This window comes from Apis cerana, linkage group LG11 (assembly GCF_029169275.1).
Source record: "Apis cerana isolate GH-2021 linkage group LG11, AcerK_1.0, whole genome shotgun sequence".
NCBI classification, from domain to species: Eukaryota; Metazoa; Arthropoda; class Insecta; order Hymenoptera; family Apidae; genus Apis; species Apis cerana.
Window position 1 is genome coordinate 15800164 of NC_083862.1, and position 24889 is coordinate 15825052.

The 24889-nt window shown below is 32.6% G+C and overlaps 2 protein-coding genes across 23 annotated transcripts; both read left to right on the plus strand.

Moving 5' to 3' along the window:
• Window positions 1–130: 130 nt before the first annotated feature.
• On the plus strand, window positions 131–10109 carry LOC107995717 (nuclear pore complex protein Nup98-Nup96). 13 transcript variants are annotated; one of them, XM_062082540.1, is made up of 28 exons: window positions 201–322; window positions 592–697; window positions 964–1038; window positions 1111–1320; window positions 1583–1825; window positions 1905–2108; window positions 2195–2278; window positions 2404–2580; window positions 2723–2847; window positions 2942–3143; window positions 3204–3257; window positions 3561–3744; window positions 3831–3942; window positions 4420–4539; window positions 4600–5652; window positions 5733–5876; window positions 5991–6132; window positions 6235–6420; window positions 6502–6678; window positions 6811–7040; window positions 7127–7373; window positions 7566–7703; window positions 7891–8167; window positions 8249–8512; window positions 8591–8911; window positions 9238–9335; window positions 9454–9700; window positions 9819–10109. In XM_062082540.1, exons 3-28 carry the CDS (start codon window positions 1008–1010, stop codon window positions 10006–10008), a joined length of 5460 nt encoding a protein of 1819 aa, XP_061938524.1. In that variant the 5' UTR covers window positions 201–322; window positions 592–697; window positions 964–1007; the 3' UTR covers window positions 10009–10109. The 13 variants fall into 13 exon arrangements, with proteins under 13 accessions (XP_028521595.1, XP_028521597.1, XP_061938518.1 ...); XM_028665794.2 differs by having other exon boundaries at window positions 131–322; window positions 423–697; window positions 2942–3257; XM_028665796.2 differs by having other exon boundaries at window positions 157–359; window positions 423–697; window positions 2942–3257.
• A 106-nt stretch (window positions 10110–10215) lies between these two features.
• On the plus strand, window positions 10216–24148 carry LOC107995675 (voltage-dependent calcium channel subunit alpha-2/delta-3). Of its 10 annotated transcripts, XM_017053337.3 has the most exons (26): window positions 10216–12449; window positions 12519–12718; window positions 12779–12936; window positions 13940–14021; window positions 14474–14584; window positions 14664–14886; window positions 14960–15091; window positions 15178–15774; window positions 16040–16176; window positions 16259–16339; window positions 16507–16587; window positions 16669–16743; window positions 16851–16865; window positions 16936–17043; window positions 17412–17483; window positions 17599–17770; window positions 17860–18081; window positions 18193–18286; window positions 18939–18971; window positions 19535–19639; window positions 19771–19883; window positions 20016–20152; window positions 20290–20459; window positions 20551–20756; window positions 20900–21194; window positions 21329–24148. In XM_017053337.3, the coding sequence occupies exons 3-26, from the start codon at window positions 12839–12841 to the stop codon at window positions 21609–21611; spliced, it is 3642 nt and encodes a 1213-aa protein (XP_016908826.1). In that variant the 5' UTR covers window positions 10216–12449; window positions 12519–12718; window positions 12779–12838; the 3' UTR covers window positions 21612–24148. The 10 variants fall into 10 exon arrangements, with proteins under 10 accessions (XP_016908826.1, XP_016908819.1, XP_016908832.1 ...); XM_017053330.3 differs by having other exon boundaries at window positions 10216–12718; XM_017053343.3 differs by having other exon boundaries at window positions 10216–12718; window positions 17629–17770.
• Window positions 24149–24889: the final 741 nt, after the last annotated feature.

Here is a 24889-nt window from a genome sequence, read left to right on the forward strand (position 1 = left end):
ATAATAATAATAGTAATAATAATAGTAATAATAATAGTAAAGTCCCTAGTTGCCATTAAATTAGAAAAGTTCTAGTTCTATGTAGTTATTTGTTGTAATTCAATTTGAGAAAAAAATCTCTAAATATAAATCAATCAATGAAAATTGACATACAAGTTACAGAACTTTTGTGTCTTTTAGTTTGTCTAACCTGATTGTTACAGATTTATTGGTATGAAAATTATAATATTGTTGCTGTATTATCGATTGATTTTCGAGATTTGCAATTTTACGACGTATATTACGCGTATGTGATTTATATGCGGTAGAATTGTCAGTAATTGTATGTATATAATCAGTAATCAGTAGTTGAATAGAAGGTACAAATCTCGCGAAGCTATACATTATCGCTTTTCATATTATTTCGTTTGTTGAATTTTTAGGTATCAACGTTTAAAATTTGATTTGTGTAACCTCTTTTTCATATAATTATTGTACCAAAACAAATATAATAAGATGTAAAGTTTGCGAAGAATTGACTTTATATATAAAGTTTTAACGAACGATTTTAATGTATTCATAACAATTCTGACAAATGATTTACAATTACAGTGAATGACAACTTGTGCCTACTACTGTAATAACGGTAACTTTCCTAACGTTTTAAAAGAAAAGAAAAAAAAAAAAAATATATATATTAACCGTAACATTATCACGCGTAAGTATTTTGCATTTTCACATATTATTTTGATTCGATCGTACTTAATAGATCTCAGAAAATATATATAAGATATAATATACGTATATTATACATGTACAGTTGATATATTAGTATATATATATTATATTATACAACGTGTTGCTTTTATAAATAATTGGTAAAATGTAAAATAATTTTAATAAATTTAAATGTAATATTTTTATAAAATTTTATAAATTTTGAAATATTTATTTCGAATATTTTTACTTAATAATTTATTGCAGGTGTCAATAATTGTTAAAAGAAAATCAGGATCATTATATTAAGTATGTTTGGGCAGTCTGGAAGTACATCGTTCAGTAAGTAAAACAAATAATAATTTTTTATCTTCTTTCATTTTTTTATATAAATTAATTAATTTATTATTAAAGGTGGTTTCAATACAGCTACGCAATCCAGTCCATTTGGACAGTCGGCATTTGGTAAACCAATCACTACAACAAGTTTTGGCACTGGTGCTGCACCAGTCTTTGGTAGTAGTAATACTTCTCTCTTTAGTTCAAAACCTGCGAGCTCTACTACTGGTGGCTTATTTGGTAATACTACAACTCCACCTGCATTTACTCAACCATCTTTTGGAGGTAACAATTTATAGATTATTTGATATATTTGGTAAAATATTTTATATAAAATGTTTAATAACATAGCTATCAAAATTTTATTAATGCAATCTTTTGTTGAATTTTTTAAAAAGAGAATAAATAAGAATAAATGATTATTAATGTTTTAATATTATTAATTATTATTATTTTTTCCTTTTTAGTTCCTTTTTATTCTTAATATTAATTCTTTATAAATTGGATAATAAAAATGTAATTTTTTTTTTTTTTTGTCTTTTTATAGGATTTGGCACAACAAATACCAATACCAACTTATTCGGTACTCAGCAAAATGCAAGTACAAATCTTTTTGGTACAAGTACCGCAACTTCAGCATTTGGTCAATCAAACAAACCAGCTGGATTTGGTTTCGGCGCTACATCTGGAACGAATTTATTTGGACAACCTCAACAGTCAACTCAACAAACTACTCCTTTTGGACAAAGCAGTACTACTGGAAATACTAATTTATTTGGTACAACACCTGGTATGTCTGTAATATTTAATCGTATCATTCATGATAAGAAGAATCTATTCTTTTATTATTTCTACTTTGTTTATTCTAGGTTTTGGTAATACAAACACTGCAACCACAAGTATGACCGGTACTGTTGTTAAATTTACTCCTGTGATTACTACCGATTCCATGTCCAAGAACGGTATATCTCATACTATATCGGCGAGGCATTGGTGTATCGCATCAATGAAAGAATATGAATCAAAGTCTTACGAGGAGTTACGTTTTGAAGATTATTCTGTGGGACGGAAAGGTAATCTTATATATCAAAATTTCTCATAATAAAGATTCATGTTTTGTATTGTACAATTATTTATTTTTTTTTCATTTGATGATTAGGACCTGGTACAGGAATTTTTGGTACACCGGCACAACCTTCACCTTTTGGCAATGCAGGGGCAGGTACTAGTACTGCGACAACGGGTAATCTAATGCAAATTAGTTATTGTATATCTATTAGATGTTATATTTTAAGATTTAATTTTTAAGTTTTAAAATTGAATTATTTATTTTTTCCTTCTAATATTTTTTTTTGTATCTTAAATTAGGTTTTGGTGCAATGAGCGGAGGTTTTGGAGCTACCACACAATCTGGCTCAAGTGGGTTATTTGGGAAGCCTATAACAAGTTTCGGTACACCAGCAACAACAACAACAAATAATTTCGCTTTCAATTCTACTCCAAGCACAAATTTATTTGGTAGCAATACCCAGAAACCTTTTGGTAGTAAGTATCAAATTCATTTATCTTTAATAATAATGATTTTAATATATTTATTTATTATTGTTTCGATATATTGATATATATATATAAAGACATAAAAATTATACCTTTTTGTAAAAATATAACAATTTATTTTTATTTATAGCAGCAGCTCCAACACCACTTTTTGCAGCCAGCAATACTAATCAAAATGCTGGTACAGGTTTCGGTATCAATACGGGACAAAACACTACTTTCGGTCCTACATTTGGTTCAACGCAATCGAATCAGGTAATGCAAACAAGAAATATTTAATAAAAATCCTATTATTTTTATCGATGATTGCATATTAATATTTTTATTTATTCTTATTGTCTTTTTATAGAGTATTGGTTTATTTAATCAAAATAAGTCAGCTTTCAATGCACCTTCCACTTCGTCTAGCGCTGCATTCTCTAATTTTGGTCAAACGCCGTCGAGCAATACTGGTACTAGTTTATTTGGTGCCAAATCAACTGGAACAATTGGTTTTGGAACGACTTCGTCTTTCGGCTCGACTACACCATCAACTTTTGGAACTACAACAGGTTTCACTGCAGGTCAAAATTCCGGTGCTTCATTGTTTAATACACCTTTTAAACCTACAGGACAAACACCTGGATTCTCTTTTGGTTCGACTTCTACACCATCATCCGGACTTGGTAAATTTACATATATGTATATTTATTTTATTATTAAAATCAAATCAATATATTAAGCCTTAAATAGTTTATATTTTTATTATAATTCTTTTTTTATTTATTATTTAAACATTTTTTTTATAAAATTTTAATTATTTTATTTAATAAAATATATCTCATAAAATGATCTCATTCTTTTTTCTGTTTGTCATAAGTTAAACAAAACTGATGAGAGAATATAACATAATAAAACATATATAATAAATAAAGCATAATAAAATAATTTTTCAATTATACGAATGATATGAATTTATTTTAATTTAGGTACAAATACAAGTTTGATGTTAGGTAGTGGTTCTACTTTATTCGCTCAACAAAAACCAGGTGGTTTATTCGGAAACACTGGTAACAATGCAACATTTAATACAGCGGGGACATTCGGATCTTCAACATTTGGAACTAATACAAACATAGGAACGGGTATTGGAACAGGATTACTTGGTGCTGGGTATTATATCAAATTTTTTATTTTTGATTTTTATTCACATATGTATATATATCAAAATCGATTAAAAAATATATTTTCATTTTCAGGAGTAATATTAATCAAACAAAGAGTTCGGGAACTGTACCAGTGCATCAACAAATTTTGGCTTTGGTGTCTGCGCCATTTGGTGATTCACCGTTATTAAAAAATCTTTTACCGGTAAATTATTTTCTCATTTTCACACTATTTCTCCATTCCCGTATTTAATTTTGAAAATAATTAAAATAAATAAATGTAGAAATAAGAGAGAAATAAGTTTTATTTTTAAGGATAGAGATCTAAAATCGCAATAGAGAATCTAAAAAAAACATTTGCTCGAAACGATACGGGAAGAGATCAGATCAGATTGGATCGGGAATAATTTTTAGTTTAGAAAATATCTCATAATTCATGAAAATTTTGGGATTCATGAAAATATTAGGATTCCTAAAAATAACATTTTGGAACTATATTTGTTCATAAAATTAAAAAAAAACAATGTCAAAATTCTCAGGAATCCTGATAATTTTGAATCACGACGTATTTTCATTTTAGAAACCCAACCCAATTCGATATTTTTGCATGTTTTTAAATTTTAAATGTTTTCACATTTGAATGTTGTATATATAATATGATATAAATATAATATAATTTTAGGCTTCTGGTAAAACAGAAGAATTACTAAAACCGGCGAACGCACCTTCTAAATTGTTAAACGGTCCACAATATAAAGTTACTGCTGATAATAAATCTCCGAAAATCAAAGTGACTTTTAAGGTAAAATTTTTATATCATGTAAATTTTTTTAGATCGAATATTTATAACGAATTTTTGTAGAAATCAATATTCGAAGGTCTTGAAGAGGAAGATCCACTTTCGGAAGCGTTTCAACCTCGTCCAAATGCAAAGCGTTTAGTATTACGTCCAAAATCGATATTGAATTCAATAGTTTCATCACCTACCGAAAATTCTCATAATGGAACAAAAAACATACAATCTTCTGATAAGGGAGAAGAGAGATCATCCATGACGAATTCATATATCGAAGATACAACTATCGAAACTATAGATAAAGAGAATCATAGTCAGGATAATAATCGGCAATTAACAAATGATCGAAGATCATCTTCGTCATGGTTAAAAACAAGTCTTCCACGAAATGCAAATGCAAAAAATTTAAACGAAGAATCATTCGACGGACAACGTTCATTGCTCTCTAGTCCGAACGTATTATCCGAAGAAATGATAAATAATACAATTAGCGAATTGCGACCTTATGCTAATGCTAGCCCATCAAATCAAATATGCTCTGAAATTAATACTTCTGTGGATACGTCTATAAAGAATTCATCTCTCGTCGATAAAACGGATATTGTGATTCGAAATTCTGATTCGAGTCAAGAATTAGATGAAAGTTCTTTTTCAACGTTACAAAATTCTAATGGGAAAACAAATGCAGCAAAAGTGACATTGACACGTGTTGGTTATTACACAATTCCATCACTTGACGAATTACACGAATATGTTGATGGTGAAAAGTGTATTGTACCAAATTTCACAGTTGGTCGCGAAGGTTACGGAAATGTATATTTCCCTGAATCATTTGATATATACGGTCTCAATTTAGATGATATCGTACATTTTCGACGCAAAGAAGTTATCATTTATCCAGACGACGAGAAAAAACCAGCTATAGGACAAGGATTAAACCGTAAAGCACAAGTTACTTTAGATCAAGTATGGCCACACGATAAATCTTTACATAAAGATATTACCGATCCCTGTCGACTATTGGCAATGGGATATGAGGAAAAATTACGAAGAGTATCAGCGAAACACGATACCAAATTTTTAGAATATCGCCCCGAAACTGGTTCTTGGGTTTTTAAGGTAATAATCACTTTTATATAATTTCATAATCTCTCATATTTACTTTTTTATTGTAGTCAGTATTTTTACTTATCGTTTAGGTAGATCATTTTTCTAAATATGGTCTAAGCGATTCGGATGAAGATGATAATAATGTCCCTACAGTGAATGATACAAAAAGATTAAAACTGTGCACCACAACTCAACAGAAATGCGCGACTAAACTGGAACAGTCAAAAGCTTTAGTGAGATTTTAATTAAAATTATTTAATTACTTACAGAAATTATAATGAAATAGAAATTTTATTATTTATTATATGCAATTGCGATTAAATAAATGTTGAATAAATTTTTTGTAGGATGTAGATCATAATCATGAAAAACGATTGCCAATAAGTCCAACTGGTGATAGTGCTCGCATTTTGGGTACCGACAGTCATAAATTGCAATTAATGAAAGCTAGTTTCTTCGACGGTAGTGACGAAGAGATTTATGATCAAGGTAAAATTTTATAATATATATGTACAAATTATATTATTCATTTTCTGATTTTTACAGCGAATCTTATAATGATCTTTATTCGAAATTGAAATATTATTTCAGAATCAAATCGTAGATTATTTCTTTCTTCTGGTCATAAAAGTTCTTTGCGAAGTTTCATCAATACCGTTCAAAAAATCGATGAGGATCAAAACTACGAATCAAATTACAATTCGATGTTACGATCAAATTTGACGATTCATCATACACCAACAATTAGTTACGAAGAACCAGCACTTTCAAAGTTAGGTAATTTCATATTAATAATTACGTGTAAAATAGATATTTTATGCATTTCGAAAATTAAAAAAGAATCGATTTATACTATAGATTCTAAGATGAAACACTCGATGGATATTATTGCTAAAAAATCATCGATATATGAAAAAGTTTTACCGGATCCTTCGATTTCTCCTGTGATTATAATTTTTAAATGGATTTCTGAAGCCGTTCCATTATCAAAGTCTATTATACATAAACTAGAATCTCGTTCCGTTGCCGATATGGGTAAAATATTTTCATTATAATATTATCGTATGTTACGAATTTTTTTAATTACGAATTTTTAATTACGAGTTCACGTAGATGATGTATACGCGTAATATAAATGTGTACCTACTTGTTTACGTATTTATTTAGGTATACAAATGGGAAGAATGTTCAAACCAAGTTGGGGACGCGGTTTAACGTTACTTACATTGAACACTAGAAAACAAGCTGACGAGGTACCATTAAATAGTCCATTCGAAGAAATTGGATCTTACGTATGTGGTCGTTCCCCGGAAGATACATCATCTGTCGCGATAGTGCAACGTATTCAAATCTTGGGTGGTAACAGAACCGATGATGATCGCGTTAAAATATTCAAGGTAAATTTCACTATTAGCGTGTTGCGTAGAATTAAAAATAATAATATTTACATTTTTGTTTTTATTTTTTATGAATATTATTTAAGGAAAGCATAGAAGGTCATCTAAAAATTCAATTGTCCCATCGTGTAATGAATCAAGAAGGAGATTGCCCAATTTTTGACGTAGATACAGATGTTAATAAAGCAAGTATGGCTTTACACGCGCATTGTAGTTTAGCCGAAGAATTCGCGGAACAGTTTAGTACAGATTGTTTTGCTTCGTACGTTGCTAATGTTTGGAAACTATGCGTAGCTCTTTGGGGGACTTTACCTGATATAAATGTTGCTTCAGGTATGATCTATAGATACATTAATTTACAATTTAGTCGCACGATTACGAATTATGATTCCGTCTCCATTTCTTTTGTTATTTTTAGATTTTTTTCACGTTTAGATTTATCGTCATCTATTTTTTTTGTTTCCAATATACATGCATATAAAAATGAAAATTAATATAAATTACTGGTTTCGTTACTTGTTTTAGAAAATCCGAAAGATCATAGTGTCGTAATAGCACGGCGAGAGGCTTTCGGGGAATGGTTAAGAAATGTTATACGAAAAACGCTTGTATGGGAGGATATGAACATTAGTACCGAAACAAAGATATTGCTTTTACTATCTGGTATGTATCGCTTATAATAAAAAATTTTCTGTTATGTTTTACACAATTCTTTAATTCGTTTAAGTTAAATATGAAGTTACATATAATATAATTATGTTCTTTTTCGAATTTTTCTTTTTTTTTGTTTTTTTTTTGTTTTTTTTTTTATTTTTTTTATTTTTTTTATCCACCATCGGTGGAAACGAAGCTTTTGAATTAGAAGAGGCATGTAAAACTGCGCGAGAAGTAGGCGATCATTGTTTGGCTTTATTAATGGCACAATTATGCAGTGGAATGCCTATAAAGGCGTTAATAAAGCAACAAATTGCATTATGGCGACGTGACCATGTTGATGAAAAAATCTCGTTAGATCGATTAAAACTTTACGCATTGATAGCGGGTGAACCACTTGTGCCCAGTAAACATGGTATTATCAATGTCTGCGAAGGTTTCGACTGGAAGAGAGCATTAGCTGTTCATTTATCGTAAATATCATGCTTTCTAAAGCGATGCAATGTATAACTTTATTAAATTATTAGAATATATATTACGTATATATATTATAGGTATTTTTCATCTCCAACTGGTTCGATAAGAGATATATTAGATCATTACGAAATGTCTTTCGATACAAGTGATTCGTGCGCTTATACAACTATACCGAAACCCGAATACAAAGGAGATGATTACGAACTTGAAATAAATAGTGGAAAATCAATATACGATCTATGTTTTCATCTATTAAAATTATTTTGTACTGGCAATCATACATTAGGCGAACTATTAAATCCAGCAACGCATACTGCCGATCCATTAGATTACAGACTCAGGTAATCGATCGATTTTTTTTTCAATTTTTCAATTTTGGATAATTTGGATAAATCTCAAATGGTTCAATTTGATCACAGTTGGCTGATGCAGCAAGTACTTTTAGCTTTGGGTTATTCACATCTTTCGGAACATGTTGCTACTTTAACACATGTTAATTTCGCAACGCAATTAGAAGCACACGGTCTCTGGCATTGGGCTATATTTGTGATGTTACATTTGAAAGATGCAGGAAAGAGAAAAACTGCGGTAATGAATTTATTGCAACGTCACGTTGAAATAGACGAAATCACTGATTCCGTCGATCCTATCGAGCGAGAAAAATTTTTACGAGAAGAATTAGGTATACCTTCAATTTGGATTCACCAGGCTAAAGCCGTGAAAAGTTACGTAGCTAAGAGGTTCGTAAAAGTTAATGTATAATATATTATTCGTTACATTATTAAGTATAGTTTTCTGTAAATACAAATACGTGTCGTGTTTCACACGAAATGCGATTCACAGTATATTTAGATACATAGAATAATTTTCTATTCTATTTATATATTTATATATAGAAGAATATATTTATATTCTATTATTTCATGCATTTTATTTATGAATTAATATATATATAAAAATAAAAAATTTTTTAGAAATTGCTCCGGTACCAATAATCGTTGATCATCATCATTATTGATCCTTATCTTGTTCTTATAAATGATTCTTATTCTTTTTTTATTCCCAGGTACGGAAAAGCAGCTTTTTATTTTATTCAAGCGGAACAATGGAACAGAGCTCACGAGATTATCATTGAACATTTAGCAGCAGATATTATTATAAACGGTATGTTTTTGAAAATACATACTTGTGACAATTCTTATGCGATTTTTATTCTTCATTTTATTTTCAAAATCTTTATTCGTTTTATTTCTCACTCTATTTATATGTTATTTATATTCAGAAAATTATGATTATTTGCGCGATTTATTACGCCCGCTGATTCCTTCGGAGTATAGTAGCACTATAAGCGGTTGGACTTATCAAGGACAATTACTTTGGGAATATATGGAAATAACTATGGATGTCGAATCTTTATTACGCGGTGCTGATCCACGCGGAATAAGTTCTAAATTAGAATCGCTAAAACAGCGATTATCAAGCCTTCCATCCAAAATCAATCAATTTCCATGTCCAACTGCTAAACACAGGTGAATTATTATTTTTCTTTTTTTTTTACTTGTTAATGTATTTTTTTATATCATTTCTATATCATGCTAAGATAATTATTATACACATTATTATACATATAATTATTATTTACGGCAGGCTCTGTCAAGCGGAAATTGCAAAGAGAACGTTACATTTGGCTAGAAGTTTGTTACAATCGAACGAGAATAGATCTACATCGATATTTCAACTGGTATCTCAATTACCATTACCCGAAGATTATGCACAACAGGAACTTCGTCCTATTGTTAATATGCGCGTAAATGAAATCATATATCAAGCAGCATAAATTTGTTTTCTACAGAAATTTATAGGCGATTGTATTAACAAGTAATAACCATTTTCTTACTCTTTTAACCAAAATAAACAATTACATATTTTTATTTTCTATGATTTTGTAGTAATAATTATAATAATGATTTATATAAAGGTAATGATGATGATTATGATCGGTACAGTAATCGTAATGAGTGGAGCATGTAATTATGAGAATGATAGTAATAATAATAATTAATAATAGTAATAATAATAATAATTATTATTAATAATAGTAATAATAATAATAATAATAATAATAATAAATAATAGGATAATAATAACAATATCGAATAGGATAAATTTATAATTTCTATTATTAAAGATGATTATGTTCTACAATTTGTTACTTAAGATATTCTGTATTTATAGATATTTAAATAAACGAATGGGAATTGAAAATAGACAAGATAGGTATACGCGATTAGTATCGTAAGATTAAGCAGTTATCATAAGCAGTTCAAAATGTGATAAAAATTTTTGATAAATGATCGTTAGGATTCGATCGTTTTATTCGAGAAACATTTTATTGAAAATAAATAATCCGTGTATCATGTTGTATGTATTTTTAAAATGTAAACAGCGAAATACGTTCATACAATATTTTAATATTTTTGTTTTGAAACGAATATATCATAGTATATCTTTTATATATTTATTTCCATTGTATATTTTTAAAGATAAGAAAAAGTTGATGATGTTTTTTAATGATGTTTACATTTGAAATTAAAAAAAAAAAAGAAAAGAAAAGAGAGAAAAGAAAAATTTTGGTATATCCAAGATTTAGAAAGTTGGCATCGCGTTGAAAATATAAATACGCGTTAAATCAATGATACCGAGTTTGCGCATCCGACTCGGTTTCAATCATCTCTGATACACAGATTTTCTTCTCAGCGTCGATGTTGTCGATTTGTTTTAACTCTTTCGCACAGTTCCTTCGCGATTAATGTTCGACTGTTCGATCTATCGTTCTCTTCTATAATCTGTTCATTTTCATATCTAGTAGCTTTCACCTTCTATCTTCCTCATTTTGATATCGTCAATCTAAGTTTCTCTTCCCCTAATTCCGTTTTACCCCTGATACAGTCGTTGCGCCGCTTTTATCGTTGCAGCTTCCATCGCCATCATCCCTACTACATACTACCAGTACACCATCTCCGTTGCTGTCGATGTCACCAACGATACTACCACCATTAGCATTAGCTGATATTCGTCTACTTCCTACATTCCCGTTTTCAGGGGTGTTTGCGAGCACGCGCTCGCAGAATAGCGTTACTCCCAAAACGTCCGAGTCAACGTAGTAGCGTAGTAAGAGTAATGCGCGCGCGCTAGACAACTAACCAGTCACCTTTGGTTCGAGCATAAAGCGACTTGTACACCATCTTTGCCCGATTTTCATGAGAAAGTGCCATCGAAACAGAGTTATTTCGCGTGTAATAATTAATCTTTATCCGCGAACAACGTATATTTTCATCGTATGATATTTTCGTATATCGTATCGTGTAATACACTTGTAACGCGTGCAAATACTTGATTTTTCTATCATTTTTTCTTTCTTTCAATTCCTCCGTATTCCCCTTCTTTGCATCGTATCCACCCCCTCCGTGCTCTCTCTCTCTCTCTTTCTCTCTCTCTGTCTCCGTCTCTGTTTCTCTCTCTCTACAATTACTCTCTTGTCCCACCCTCGTCCTTCATTCTTTCGGGTTCTCTGCGCGTTACGGTGTGAACATACTTGAGAGATCGCGCGACAAGGCGGTAATCGGTTGTGCAATCGTGAATCGCACAAATGAATTGTGTCGACATCGCATTGAACCATGTCTAATTTATTCGTGAAAAGGAAAATATACGTTGATTTGGGAAGGATACGATAATAAAGAGGAACATCGACTTACGGTCCAGGAGGTGGTTTGACGTAGGATCGTTTTTTTTTCGTTTTTATCTCTTGGTTAGTCGTTCGGTCCTTCGGGCGATCGGTCGATCGGGTATTCATACGCGCGTACGTCGAAGACGCTTTTATTTTTCAATTAATTCAATTATTAGACAAACTTTGGTTGCTGTTCCGTAAAATGTTTACGATCAAGAGAACTGCATGTTGGAGGTGAATTATTACGTGCCGTTAAACTCGAATTAATCGACTATTTTTTTTTTTGCTTAAGTCTTGATTATTGTCATCGTTCTCGTTGTGATCGTCGTGATTATCGTCGTTGTCGTCGTCGTCGTCGTCGTCGTCGTCGTCGTCATCGTCGTCGTCCTCGTCGTTGTCATCGTCGTCGTCGTCGGCGTTATGTCGTCTCGCTGTCGACGACACATTTGAACAATGATTCGATTTGGAATTAAAAGATAGAAATTTAAAATTCGATTGGACAATGCTTGGCATAAGAATACGTTTATTTATGAGAAGAAAACATTGAAAACGTGCGTAATGAAATGAAAGGAATTTTTGACGTTCAACAACCATTCTATTAACGTAGTTTCGATCGTCAGGTGTAAAGAAAAAATGTTAAAAGAAGAAGATGAAAGAAGGTGAAGACACATATGTACAAACTTCTACGTACTAGCGTATACAAGCGTTACAAAGTTGTGTATCAAATAACGGATAAACAAGATTCCATCGAAACGGTAAATTTACGCACGTAACGCTGACTCGCGTGTTCCGGCCGATCGATCGCTACTACGAGGGAGCGGTAAGACTAATTTTTTTTCGAGAAGTTACTTTAAATTAACGTATACGTTTCTTTTAAAAGATTGGTTCGTTCGTTTCATCGTTTAATCGTATTCGGGTGTTGGTCGATAGCATCGAAATAATGTTTCTATCCGTCAAAAAATTTGTACACTATGGAGTGTTGTTACTGTTATGGATCAAATCAAGTTATCAGCAAGAAGAGGATATACCTCATAACGAGTAAGAATCATTTTTTTACATATATTATATATCACACCATAATTCTTAGGTTTACGATTAATTTAGTAATCGAAATTTTAGTAGTAGAATTGTACAAAACGATTAACTCGATTAAGCCGGTAAAATAAAGCAAAAAAAGAGAATATCGAAAGATTGAGTAGAATATCTTAAGAAAAAAGTATCTTCGTTTCGTTTAATACTCGATCAAGCATCCCGCTTATTTACATACCAAGTAGCATAGTGATTGATCGAACGCAATTATCAATGAAAAAAATTAAAATTAAAAAATATGGAACGTGGTTAAGGAATGAAAAAAAAGTGAAAAAAAATGTGATATCTCAGCGTGTGATACAAATATATTATATATATCTGTTCGCGTGTTTCTAATTTGATTTAGACCAACATTTTCAATAATCGTGGATAGAAAGAAACGAGAATTGGAAAGAACGCAGGCGCGCGTAGAGTTATGCGTACACAGTCGATTAACGAGGATCAGAATCGGCGTGTATGCGTACGACCTACGTGCGTGCGCACGTGAGCATGCACGTAACTACGTACATAGGATTGCATCAATGGTACTAATTTACGCGTTAAGATATATAACGTATAAAAGGTGATAGGCGGAGTAATCGTTGATTTTCGTTGAAACGGATCTATCTATCGGATCAATTCTCTTTACGCGATATTTTTGCCAAATTCAAATCCAATTAACGATCGATCCAACAATATGCAATTCACTTTCTCCCTCATTCGTTTAACGATATATATTTACAATTTTATTGTTCATCGATATTTATCTTTAAAATTAAAATTAAATTAATTTGTATTAATTTTTTATTCTTTCTTATCTTTGTCCTTGAAATGAAGAAAATCATGGAAAAATATCATCCGATCGAAACATTCTTTTGAAAAAATTTTTTTTCGAAGAATCGAAGAAAAGATAAATTAAGAATTTCAAAAGATTCGTATCACGGAATAAATGATTATTCTTATTATATTGCAGAGTGAAAAACTGGGCATTGAAATTTGGAGTGGATTTATGGGAATTTGGCAGACAAGTTACGAAAATGAGTGAAATACAAAGGGTAAGGAAATTGCTCGTGAATGGATAACACGATTTATCTTTTTTGTATATCTTATATTCTTAATCGTTATTAATTCGAAATTAATAAGTCTGAAGCAGTAGAATTAAACATTCGACATTTATTACGTATATCCATTGATAAAAATTTTCGATATTTATCAATTATTATTTTGACAAAAAATTAGCGAGTTATGTATACGTTGATTGAAAAACTTTGTCGCAACGTAAACTTCAATCGCTTATAACATTTTCTTACAACTTTTACGTTTGTTTTTATCTCTAGAATCGATTCTCCAAAAACTATTCTATATATACATATATATTTTTGTATCCTATATATATATAATTATAGTACAGTTATGTAACTACACACACATTGGAAGGAAAAGTAAAATTGACAAATACAATACGGTATATGAAAAACTCACGTACTCGATCGTACTTTGATCGTAGAAATATCACGATATGGAGGCCGAAGTTGTAAAAAAAGATGGTGTCCTGTTGGTGCGAGAAATGGCTGCGGAAGTGAAAAACATGTTAGATTTTAAAATGAATGCTGTTATGGTAAGAAAGTGAAATTATCGTATCGCGAGAAACGAAATACATCTATCATGTATTGTGGTATTAATTAACGCAATTGTAGAGATTGGTGGAGAGTGCCGAACAAGCGGCTGTATCGGCACCCAGAGACGGAAATGTAGCACCGAAATATTATGCTTCTCAACGTTTCGACTCTTCTTCAGGAGAAGGAAAAGCATCGATAACCGTACAAGAAACTTTCCTTTCATCGAATCGACATTTCGATCATTTAGCCGTAAACGTTACACTTTCCACGGTTTTATTACCGGATGGAGTGAAACAAATTGGTAATTAAAAAGAAAAAATTGCATATATAATCGATGAAAAAGACGCGCAAGTTTAATATTTCCTTTCTTTCAGATCGCGAAGTAGCCGCTGGCATTCAATGGAGCGAATATTTGGATTTATTGTTCGTTAATAATTACGAAAGCGATTCTTCGCTTTCTTGGCAATATTATGGCGCAACTTCAGGATTTTTAAGACGTTTTCCCGGTAATCAAATCCAAGACTTTTTTTTCTCTTTCACTTTCGTTAATTTCAACTCTGTCGTTTCGTCACCATTTCTCTTCTTCTCTTAGCAATTTCCTGGCCACCCGTCAACGATCGTACTTTCGGTGCGGATAAAAATCGAGCTATTCGAGATGTATACGAATTTCGAATTTCCGATTGGTTCGTCGGAGCCGCAAATAGTCCCAAAGATTTGGCTATATTGATCGATATCGAATGCTACGTATCGGAAAGGAACAAACGACTAGCCATAACCACGGTCAAAACTATCCTCGACACGTTAGGTCCGAACGATTACGTTAACGTTTATCGTTACGGAGACACCGCAGAGGAGATCGTACAATGCTTCAAAGATAGTTTGGTGCAAGCATCGCCGGAAAACGTACATGATTTGAAAATAGCGATGAGTTCTATGAAACACGAAGAAATACCGACAAATATATCCGCTGCTCTCGCGACTGCTTTTGAAATTTTACACAGATATAACAGAACAGGACAAGGAAGTCAGTGCAACCAGGCGATCATGTTAATTACTGCCGACAATGCCGGTTTACCTACAGAGGTGATAAAACGATACAACTGGCCTCATATGCCTGTTCGTATCTTCACGTATCTAATTGGTGGTGACAAAAGTCCGGAATTACGCAACACAGCATGCGCCAACAAAGGTAACCCTACTTTTTTTTTCTATTTCTTTTCTTCTTTTTTTTTTCGATTTTCGGCTTTCACTATTTCGACTTTTACTATTTAAAATTAAACTATTAGCTATGTAATTAAAAATTACTTAACTATTTTTTTTTCCTCTCCTCCTTTTTTCCCCTCCTTTTATCTTTCTTCTTCTTTTTCTTCTTCTTCTATCGACAAAAATGTACAATTTTACAAAATTCCTTCGATCGGTATCATTCGAATCGTATTTATACATTATGTAATTAGGATTCTATGCAAGGATCACCGAATTGGAAGACATTAGAAGCAAAGTTTTCGAATACGTAAAGGTGCTTGCTCGACCTATGGTGTTGTATCAACACGAACACCCGATTCATTGGAGTCCGGTTTATGTCGGTGGAAAGGTGTGCAAATCAAAGATTCTCATTTTTCTCTTTAATTCATTTCCTATATATTATTTAAAAATAACTTCTTTTTCCGTTTTAGAGCAGCAGATATGGCAAAGAGAATATCGGACAGTTAATGACGTCGGTTACAGCGCCCATTTTAGATCGACGAAATTATACGGTAATCAAAGCATATACCCGATCGTTTGCAATTATATTTTTCTGTACATTTTCTTACATTTTCAATTTCAAATACTCGAAAACGCGTCATGAAGTATATGTAATATGTAATAAAGTATATATAATCATGCATCTCGAAATTGTAATGTCATAATCACGATATCGTAGGTGAAGACAGCTAATTTATTGGGTATCGTCGGCACCGATGTACCCGTAGAAGAGATACAGAAATTGGTTCCCCCTTACAAGGTAAGCGAAATTATGCGATACAAATTGCTTTCATATTAACAATATATTTATAATTAATTTCCATAACATCGATTTGTGCAGTTAGGTGTCAACGGATATTCTTTTATCGTCGACAATAACGGTCGTGTTTTATATCATCCGGATTTGCGACCATTGGTGAGTAGCAGTAAATTTGAACAAAAGATTCGCCACCTTAGAAGAAATTCATTTCGAAATAACTTTCGTGACTTGACTCATCGTTTCATTTCTTTCTATCGACGCAGCCGGGAAACATAGACGTAAGTATATATATATATAAAATATATACTAATTTATAAATGCATATATGAAAACTTCCTTCCGTTGTAGTACGAGGAAACGTTAAAACCTACATATATCAGCGTTGACTTATCGGAAGTCGAACTTGCCGAATATGACGGCCCATTACATCCATTAAACAATTCTCTTCTTCTCGACGTAAGTATTTCAATTTATCTTATTTCATCGTTCCGTAAATAATATCGCTCGCATATTTGCTTGGGATGGGATCGATTCTTATTATTTATTATTACCGTTCGATTTATCTTTGTTCTCAAGCGAGAACAAAGAGAAAAAAGAAGACGAACGATATACAAACGACGCGTAATCTCGCTTTGTCGCTAAACTATTTCGAACAAACATAAAGGATTTATAGCGCTTCTTTGCAGAATTTCATTTTGCAAGTTTGAAAAAAAGAATTGAGAACAGCCTTATCTCGAGCCAATGTTCGAGCAATATCTGTTCTTTTTTCTTATATACATATATGTATTTGTCCTATTTTTTTTTCTATTCCACGCATTGTACAGTTGAGGCGCGATATGATCGATCAAAAAGAAGGAGAGACTAATTTTGCGATCAAAATTCACTACGATAACATGGTGAGTGAGAATAATATTTTTAGTATCGCCTGCTCCTTTTTACGTTCGTTTATCTTTTAACGCGTACATAGATACATTTGTATATTTTAAAGAAAAAATCAATTTTTTAACGTAGATGCATTTTCTTTCCGGTACGTGCACGCAGAAACGTGTCACCATTAGACGTCACAATTATTTTTATAAATCGATAGAAGGAACGCCATTTTCATTGGGATTAGCGTTGCCCGAAGGTTACGGTATGTTTGAATTGTTGGCCGAACAAGAAATCAAACATGCGATAATAAATGGTAAGTCAAACATTTCGCATTTAAAAAACGATCACCGTGTTCATCGATCACGAAAAATCTAATTGAACGGATTTGTTTGATATTTTCAGTAACCGAGTATTTTAAGGGGAACAACTGGAAGGTACATCCTGACTGGGTGTATTGCGAATATAGTTCGGCTTCCGAAAAATGGTTTCCATCCCCGGAAGAACGCGTTCTACATTTCTTGACGCGAACGCGAAGTCCGGGATGGAAATGGATGTCCTTGAGGCCAAGGAGTCCAAGCTCGCATCACAAACAAGCGAGCAAACCCGACAAAGATGCTTATTACTGTATGTACTTGTCACGTAGCAAAACTATGATTGCGCAATATCGTATATATTTACGATTCAAAATAACTATATCTATTATTTACCAATGATGGATTATCGATGATTTCGTAGGTGATAAGAAATTAGTGCAATCCCTAGTGTTGGACGCGTTGGTCACCGATGGTTTCAACAAAAGAGGTGCGATGCACAAAGAAGAAAATCAAAAGTAAGTGGTTTGCGTAAGTGGAAATCGCGGATGCATGTCCTCCATGCGCGGATACTTATATATATATAGTGGAAATACATATTGACAACGCACCGCAATGCACAAGCAAGCACGCGGTTTTTTTTTCACGCACTGATTGTCGAATAACATATGTATATTATTGGATATGATAAAACCGCTGCCTCTACTTTTCCCCCTGCCGTTGATTCGCATAATCGTGTGGCGAACGAAATTCATCGTTGAATCGATATCGAATCGATAGAATCGAAATCGAAAGATTGTAAAGCGATGAGAGAAAAGAGAGAGGGAACGAATGAGATTAACGGGGTTGTCATCCGTGAAACGAACCAAAAGGAAGAACGACGATCACGAGGAGCGAAAGAATCGAGGAAAAATAATACGAAGAATGAAAGAAGAGGGTAGAAGAGACGAAATAAATTTTTTTACAAATCTTTTCTAATTTTATCTTACATCTCTCTCTCTCTCTCTCTCTTTCTCTCTCTCTCTCTAATTAATATCCGAAATATATCCATACATGTTTTTCGTTTAAACGCGACACGTATTATGCGCAACGGCCAATCTCTTTCATTTAAAATGCTGTCTTTTATCGCATATTTTTATTACATTTTATATTGTGTGTCTCCACCGCTAGCCCTATTGCCATACTGATGGCTCTACTGCACAGGTAATCCATTATGCACAATTATTTGTATAAGCGCACTCGTCGATATTGCACGGTGATCTTTTCCTAAATGTCGTTTTAATCGTTGATCGTTACAATACATATACACACCTATGAAAACTTTCCTAAACATCCGATATCCTTATTCGATATTCTTATTACTTTAGTATTTTTCTTTCTAACTTTCTTTTTTAATAAACGAGCAATAAAATCGACGAATAATTCATTTATCGTAAAAAAAGATACTACACCGATCTACCATTTCTTCTTCTTTTTCTTCTTCTTCTTTTTATTTTTCTTTCTTTTTTTCTTTTTAACTTTGCGAAAAATTATCAAAATATTATGTGAAAATATTACAATAAAATATCGAATCGTTATTACGCGATTTCTTCATATTCATCGTCCAATAGATGAAAACAACAATATCTTGTACTCTTTTATATATATATATATATATAAATAATTAATATGTATATATATATATATATGTATAAAATTTTCTTACGTCGTGTCATATTTTATTATTTGTTTCACTACATTCCATACAATTAGTTTCATGTTTACAGCCAAGGAACGAGTACATTTGGCGTAACGCGGAGTTTCATCGCAACTAGAAGTGGCTTATTTCGTTGGCACGAACATCAACAAACCGAAGATAACACCGATGAATCGTAAATATTAAGTGCTCGTCGTTGAATCTTCTTATTATTAATTTATATTAATTACTCGTGTTTTTACTCTGTTGTTTTTTTATCACCGTTATTTAACTCGATATTGAAAAAGAAATATTTCGTTCATTTAGACCATTTGCCGAGAAATATGCAAGAGCTATGGATTCCTCGTGGTATAAACGCGCTGTGGATCAACACTCGATAGAACCGGATAGTTTCGTTTTCAGCGTACCTTTTAACGCCGGTACGTATCCATCGTCTAATCATTTTTATCACTTATATAAGTAAGAATATTTTCGAAAATTGTATTTTTAACTATCATCATCTTTATCCCTTTTCTTCTTTCTTCAATTTTATCCAAATATTTTTCACATAGCGGACAGTCCCAATCCATTAGTAACCGCTACTCACGCGGTTTTTATCGGGACGGGACACAAAGCACCAGCAGCTGTCGTAGGTTTACAGTTTCAACATTCTTCACTGGCCTCTCGCTTCGTCAACATTACTTCGACGGTAAATTTGCGTCAAATATCTTCCCATCTATTCGTTATTTCTCATTTTTTTTTCATTTATTCCGAAATAAAACGATTACGAACGAACGAAAAGACGAGTTGTCAAACGTTCAATAATAATTTCCATTTATCTTTCAGTGTAGTGGTACGAATTGCAAGAAAAATTGCGCCTCCGACGCATTAGACTGTTATATCTTGGACAATAACGGATTTATTATAATCAGCGAACGTCACGAGCATACTGGAAAATTTTTCGGCGAGATCGACGGCACTATAATGGATTCGCTAGTTCAGGACAGAATCTATAGGTATAAATCTATTCGAGTGTATAAAAAAACGAAAATGGAAATATTCCAAAAACATTTTGGATGTATATATTTTTTTATTCGTTAATTGCAGAAAAGTAACAGTAACCGATTATCAAGGTATATGTAGTCCACAAGAATCTCATCAATCATCCGCATCGAGGACGTTCTCGGAATCTGTCGCGAAAACGATCGCGATATTGGGAAATTTTCTTTGGAGCATGGCATTTGGGTTTAATTTTCAAAATTTATGGCAAGTCGCATTCGCATTCGCCGGTGAATCCGTAAGACCTCTGGACGGTAAGAAATAGGTGTATAGTTTATATTTAAGGACAAAAGAGAATGGGAGAGAGGAGGATAGAAAGATCTTCTTATAGTAACATTTTGATTTTGAGATATCGATCGTTACAAAAATAAAAATATATGCCCTGTACTTTTAAAAGATTCGATCGGACAAGTTCACGAATTCGAGTCATTGGCGATAGACGGAGAAGGAGAACCGACGGACGAACCAGTACCGGATGGAAATTTTCCAAGGCTTCCGACTATTACAGCTGCAACCCCTGCGTCTCCTGGTACGACACGAGCTACATCCACGCATCATTTACGAACAAGGCTAAGATCATGCGAGAAAAAAACGGATCTTTATATCTTACAACCCGAAAGATTGAACACCAGTGGACAAAGTAATCCGTTGAAAGGGAAATTAACCAATTGTCATGACACCGGTTGCGAAAGGTACGTATATTTACATACGCGTACATTTACGATGAAAAATCAATATCTTTATCGGTTTAAAATGCAGCAACGATAATAATCGAAAAATTTAATCACGTATAGATAGATTTATCGTCGCTATTTTATATTTACAGGCCATTTAGCGTACAAAAGATTCCCCATACGAACTTGATTTTGCTGGTAGTAGACACGTTGTGTCCATGCGGAAGTAAACAATTGAGCATCGAGCCTATAGAGGCTCTGACAGAACCCGGTGCTTGTATCGCGAGAAGAGAACGCTTGTATCGTCGCAGGCCACCCAAATGTATAAATTATCATCCAGAAGAAATGGAGATCAAATTTTGCGGTAGCGCGAATCGTCCCTGTCATTTCTTCTTCTTATTCATCATCGCAATTGTTTCAAGCACTCTCGCGTGACTTTGTTCCAATTGACGATTCTATTATACATATACACGCACACACATTTAACATACGGACAGATAGATAGACGAACAGACAAACGGACGGATAGACGGACAGACAGACGGAGAGAGACAGACAAATATGAATACAGATATCCACGAATTAACGTTTTTGAAATGAATTTAGCGTTGCCGTTTCTATGAAACAGTTATGAAAATGATATACTAGTTTATCGGTTTAAGATCTATATAATTGAGTAATACGTGCATAACAATGAACGAGCGAGTGCACGTGTATATACATTCATAGGTATATTCGTACGTGTATGCGTGCGTACATACGTACGTATATACGTACGTATATATACGCGCGCGCGCACACACACACATACACATATATAAATATACATACATATATACATACTCGCATATTTGGAAGGAGATTTAATGCGTGCAAATTACAGTCATACATGCATATAATACGCGTTCGTATGACATTAATTTACACGTATTCGTGTACATACACGTGCACTCTACGTGTACGTAACAATCACGCATGCACACGCATACGTCTCGATAGGCATGCGTGTGTATGCGCACAGAAGAGACGTGTACATATTCAAATACATAATATTAATGTTGATCTATGATTACATATCCCATTATAAATTTTGTTGCAAAGAGATTGTGAATATTTCCTAATCGTATCTAAGTCAGTAACATATGGAAGAAGAAAAAAAGCGATAAAGTCACGTGTAATCACGACGCGTGGATCGAACAGAGTGGAAACGACAATACGCATAAACATTTAAGGCGATTTCTTAATAATCCGGCTATAATAATCATGGCGATAAGCACGATCGTTCTTTAACGGGTTATTTTTTTTTTTCGAATTAATCGTATCAAGCGAGAACCTTTATTTATTTATATACAATTTAACCGAAACATTATCGTCGTTTCCATATTTTCCGAGATCGGTACACGAATCAAACGTTCATCATTTATAAATCACGCGTAAGCGTACGACATATGTATATAAAACTTACGAGTGTGATTAGTTATTATTAATGATCCGAGCGCGTACATTGTTCGTCGAAGTAATGGAAATGGAAAATTGTATCAAAGCGTTCCTATTTCGTGACACATTCCTTCATGTTCAAAAGAATAAGCAAAAAAAAAAAAAAAAAAAAAAAAAAAGAAAAAAAAAGAAACGAGGGAAGGGAAAGTTTATCGAAATATAAGTTATATATTACATAAGGATATCGCATCATTCGATACTCGCGTTTGGAAATAACGGACCTGCACTCTCGTTTCACGTCATCGAATTTTCGATGTAATTGCCAAAAATATCGATTCTATATTCTCGCTCATATTCTACTTACGCGTGCGTACGTCTTCTTCAGACGACAATATTACGATAAATGTATCGCACGTTGCGCATAGTTAAACTTTGATATTACGCTTGCAATTATTAGGGCAAGTATCGATTATACTTTTTTCTTCCTCTTTTTCGAACGTTACGCGGCATGATGCACAATACGGAACAACGTTCTACAATTTAAATTCCAAATTATCGCTTGTTACATTAGAGAAGCACGATGAAAGACATTCGACAATAGCGTGGAAAACAGAGAAACAATAGAGAAGAAAAAAAAAATATCGGTCGCGTACGAGGCTCGAAAAAAATCAAGGATCGACGAGCAAATCGAATGTAGCGTTTTTCTTTTATCAACGATAAGAAAGAAAAGGTAAAACGTGCAACACGTTTACGACAAACTATCGATCGAAAGAAAAGTACGAAGACATCGAACGATATTTACGCGTCGTCGGTGATAAAACGACCATGTACGCGTTTAGAGATACATACATTATTCGTATAAATTCGTAAATATTCGAGTTGGACGAAAATATCTGGATGCAGCGAAAAAATAATAACGGACACAATAAAAGGACAAAGGAAAGAAACGAAAAGAAAGATCGATAACGCGTCGTCTATGCGAGAAAAAAGTGGTAAAAAACGAAGATACGACGAATAGCCTAACGTAAAATAACGAACGAATCAAATTAAATTAAAAGGAATACGTATTCTATTACCACGCGTATATCTCTCAGTTTGGTTATCTATAATATCATTTAGTACATTATTCGTAAAACGACCGTTAAAGATATAACGCCTTCGTTCGCAACGATAAGAACGCGAATCGAGAACGAAGTTACGAAAATAAGGCAAAAGTCAAGAAAAGTGTCGTTAAAAGGGAAAAAAGAAGAAAAAATTTACGAACGTTTTAGATAAGAAGTCGTTTTTTGAACAGCACTTCTAGGTGCTGCTATGTCTTCCATTATTTGTATATTGATAATAAAGTCGGTTACGAATATAAATACACAGCGGTACGCGTACACAAGGATACGCATACGTATCGTGTATAAGTGTACACGTGCAAAAATATTCTTAGGTACGTGTATATTTATACGAGGGTTAATCGAACACGATTAAAATTATGTAACTGAAAAATACGGCATAATATTATATAATAAAAGTTAAATGCAAGATAATTTTCTTTTTCGCTTCATTATTCGATCCATTATCAACTCTTTCTATTTCTATCAATATCTCAATCTTTTTTTAACTATTTCTTTCTTTTTATTTTTACAAACATCACGAACTAATTAAACGAGCAAATGTACATACAAATCGAATATACATATATCTTTCTTCACTTCATTACATCGTTGAGCATCGTTGTATCGAGGAACACTCGAGGATTCGTCATTTTATTCATTCACGTATTTATAATTATATTTTTATAAATATTTTCAATATTTTATTTATCGAATAAATTATTACATCATAATATTTTATTCACAGCGATAAAATATTTTATATATAACATATATAAAATATATATAATATATATTATACAAATATTTTAATATAATTTCGAGGAGCAGAGAGAAACACGTCCGTCTCGTTCCGTGTTCGGAAATCGACTACGAATATATACAATAACAACCGGCGCGTTCTTGCGTCGCGATACACGTTCGCTACAATATTCGTAATAATATTCGTAATAATATTCATAACGTTATTAATTTTCATTTTACTATTTTATCAATCGACGTTATATCATTACGTTCGTTTTATTATTTTTCGTTTCTTTAAAATTTATTTAACGGTTTAACTTTTTTTTATCGATAATATTTTGAATAATCAGTTTTTTTTTTAATTTTCCTTTTATTATAATTAATTTATAAGATCGATAAAAAACGTTTAATGATTTCTTTTGTTTACTTTGT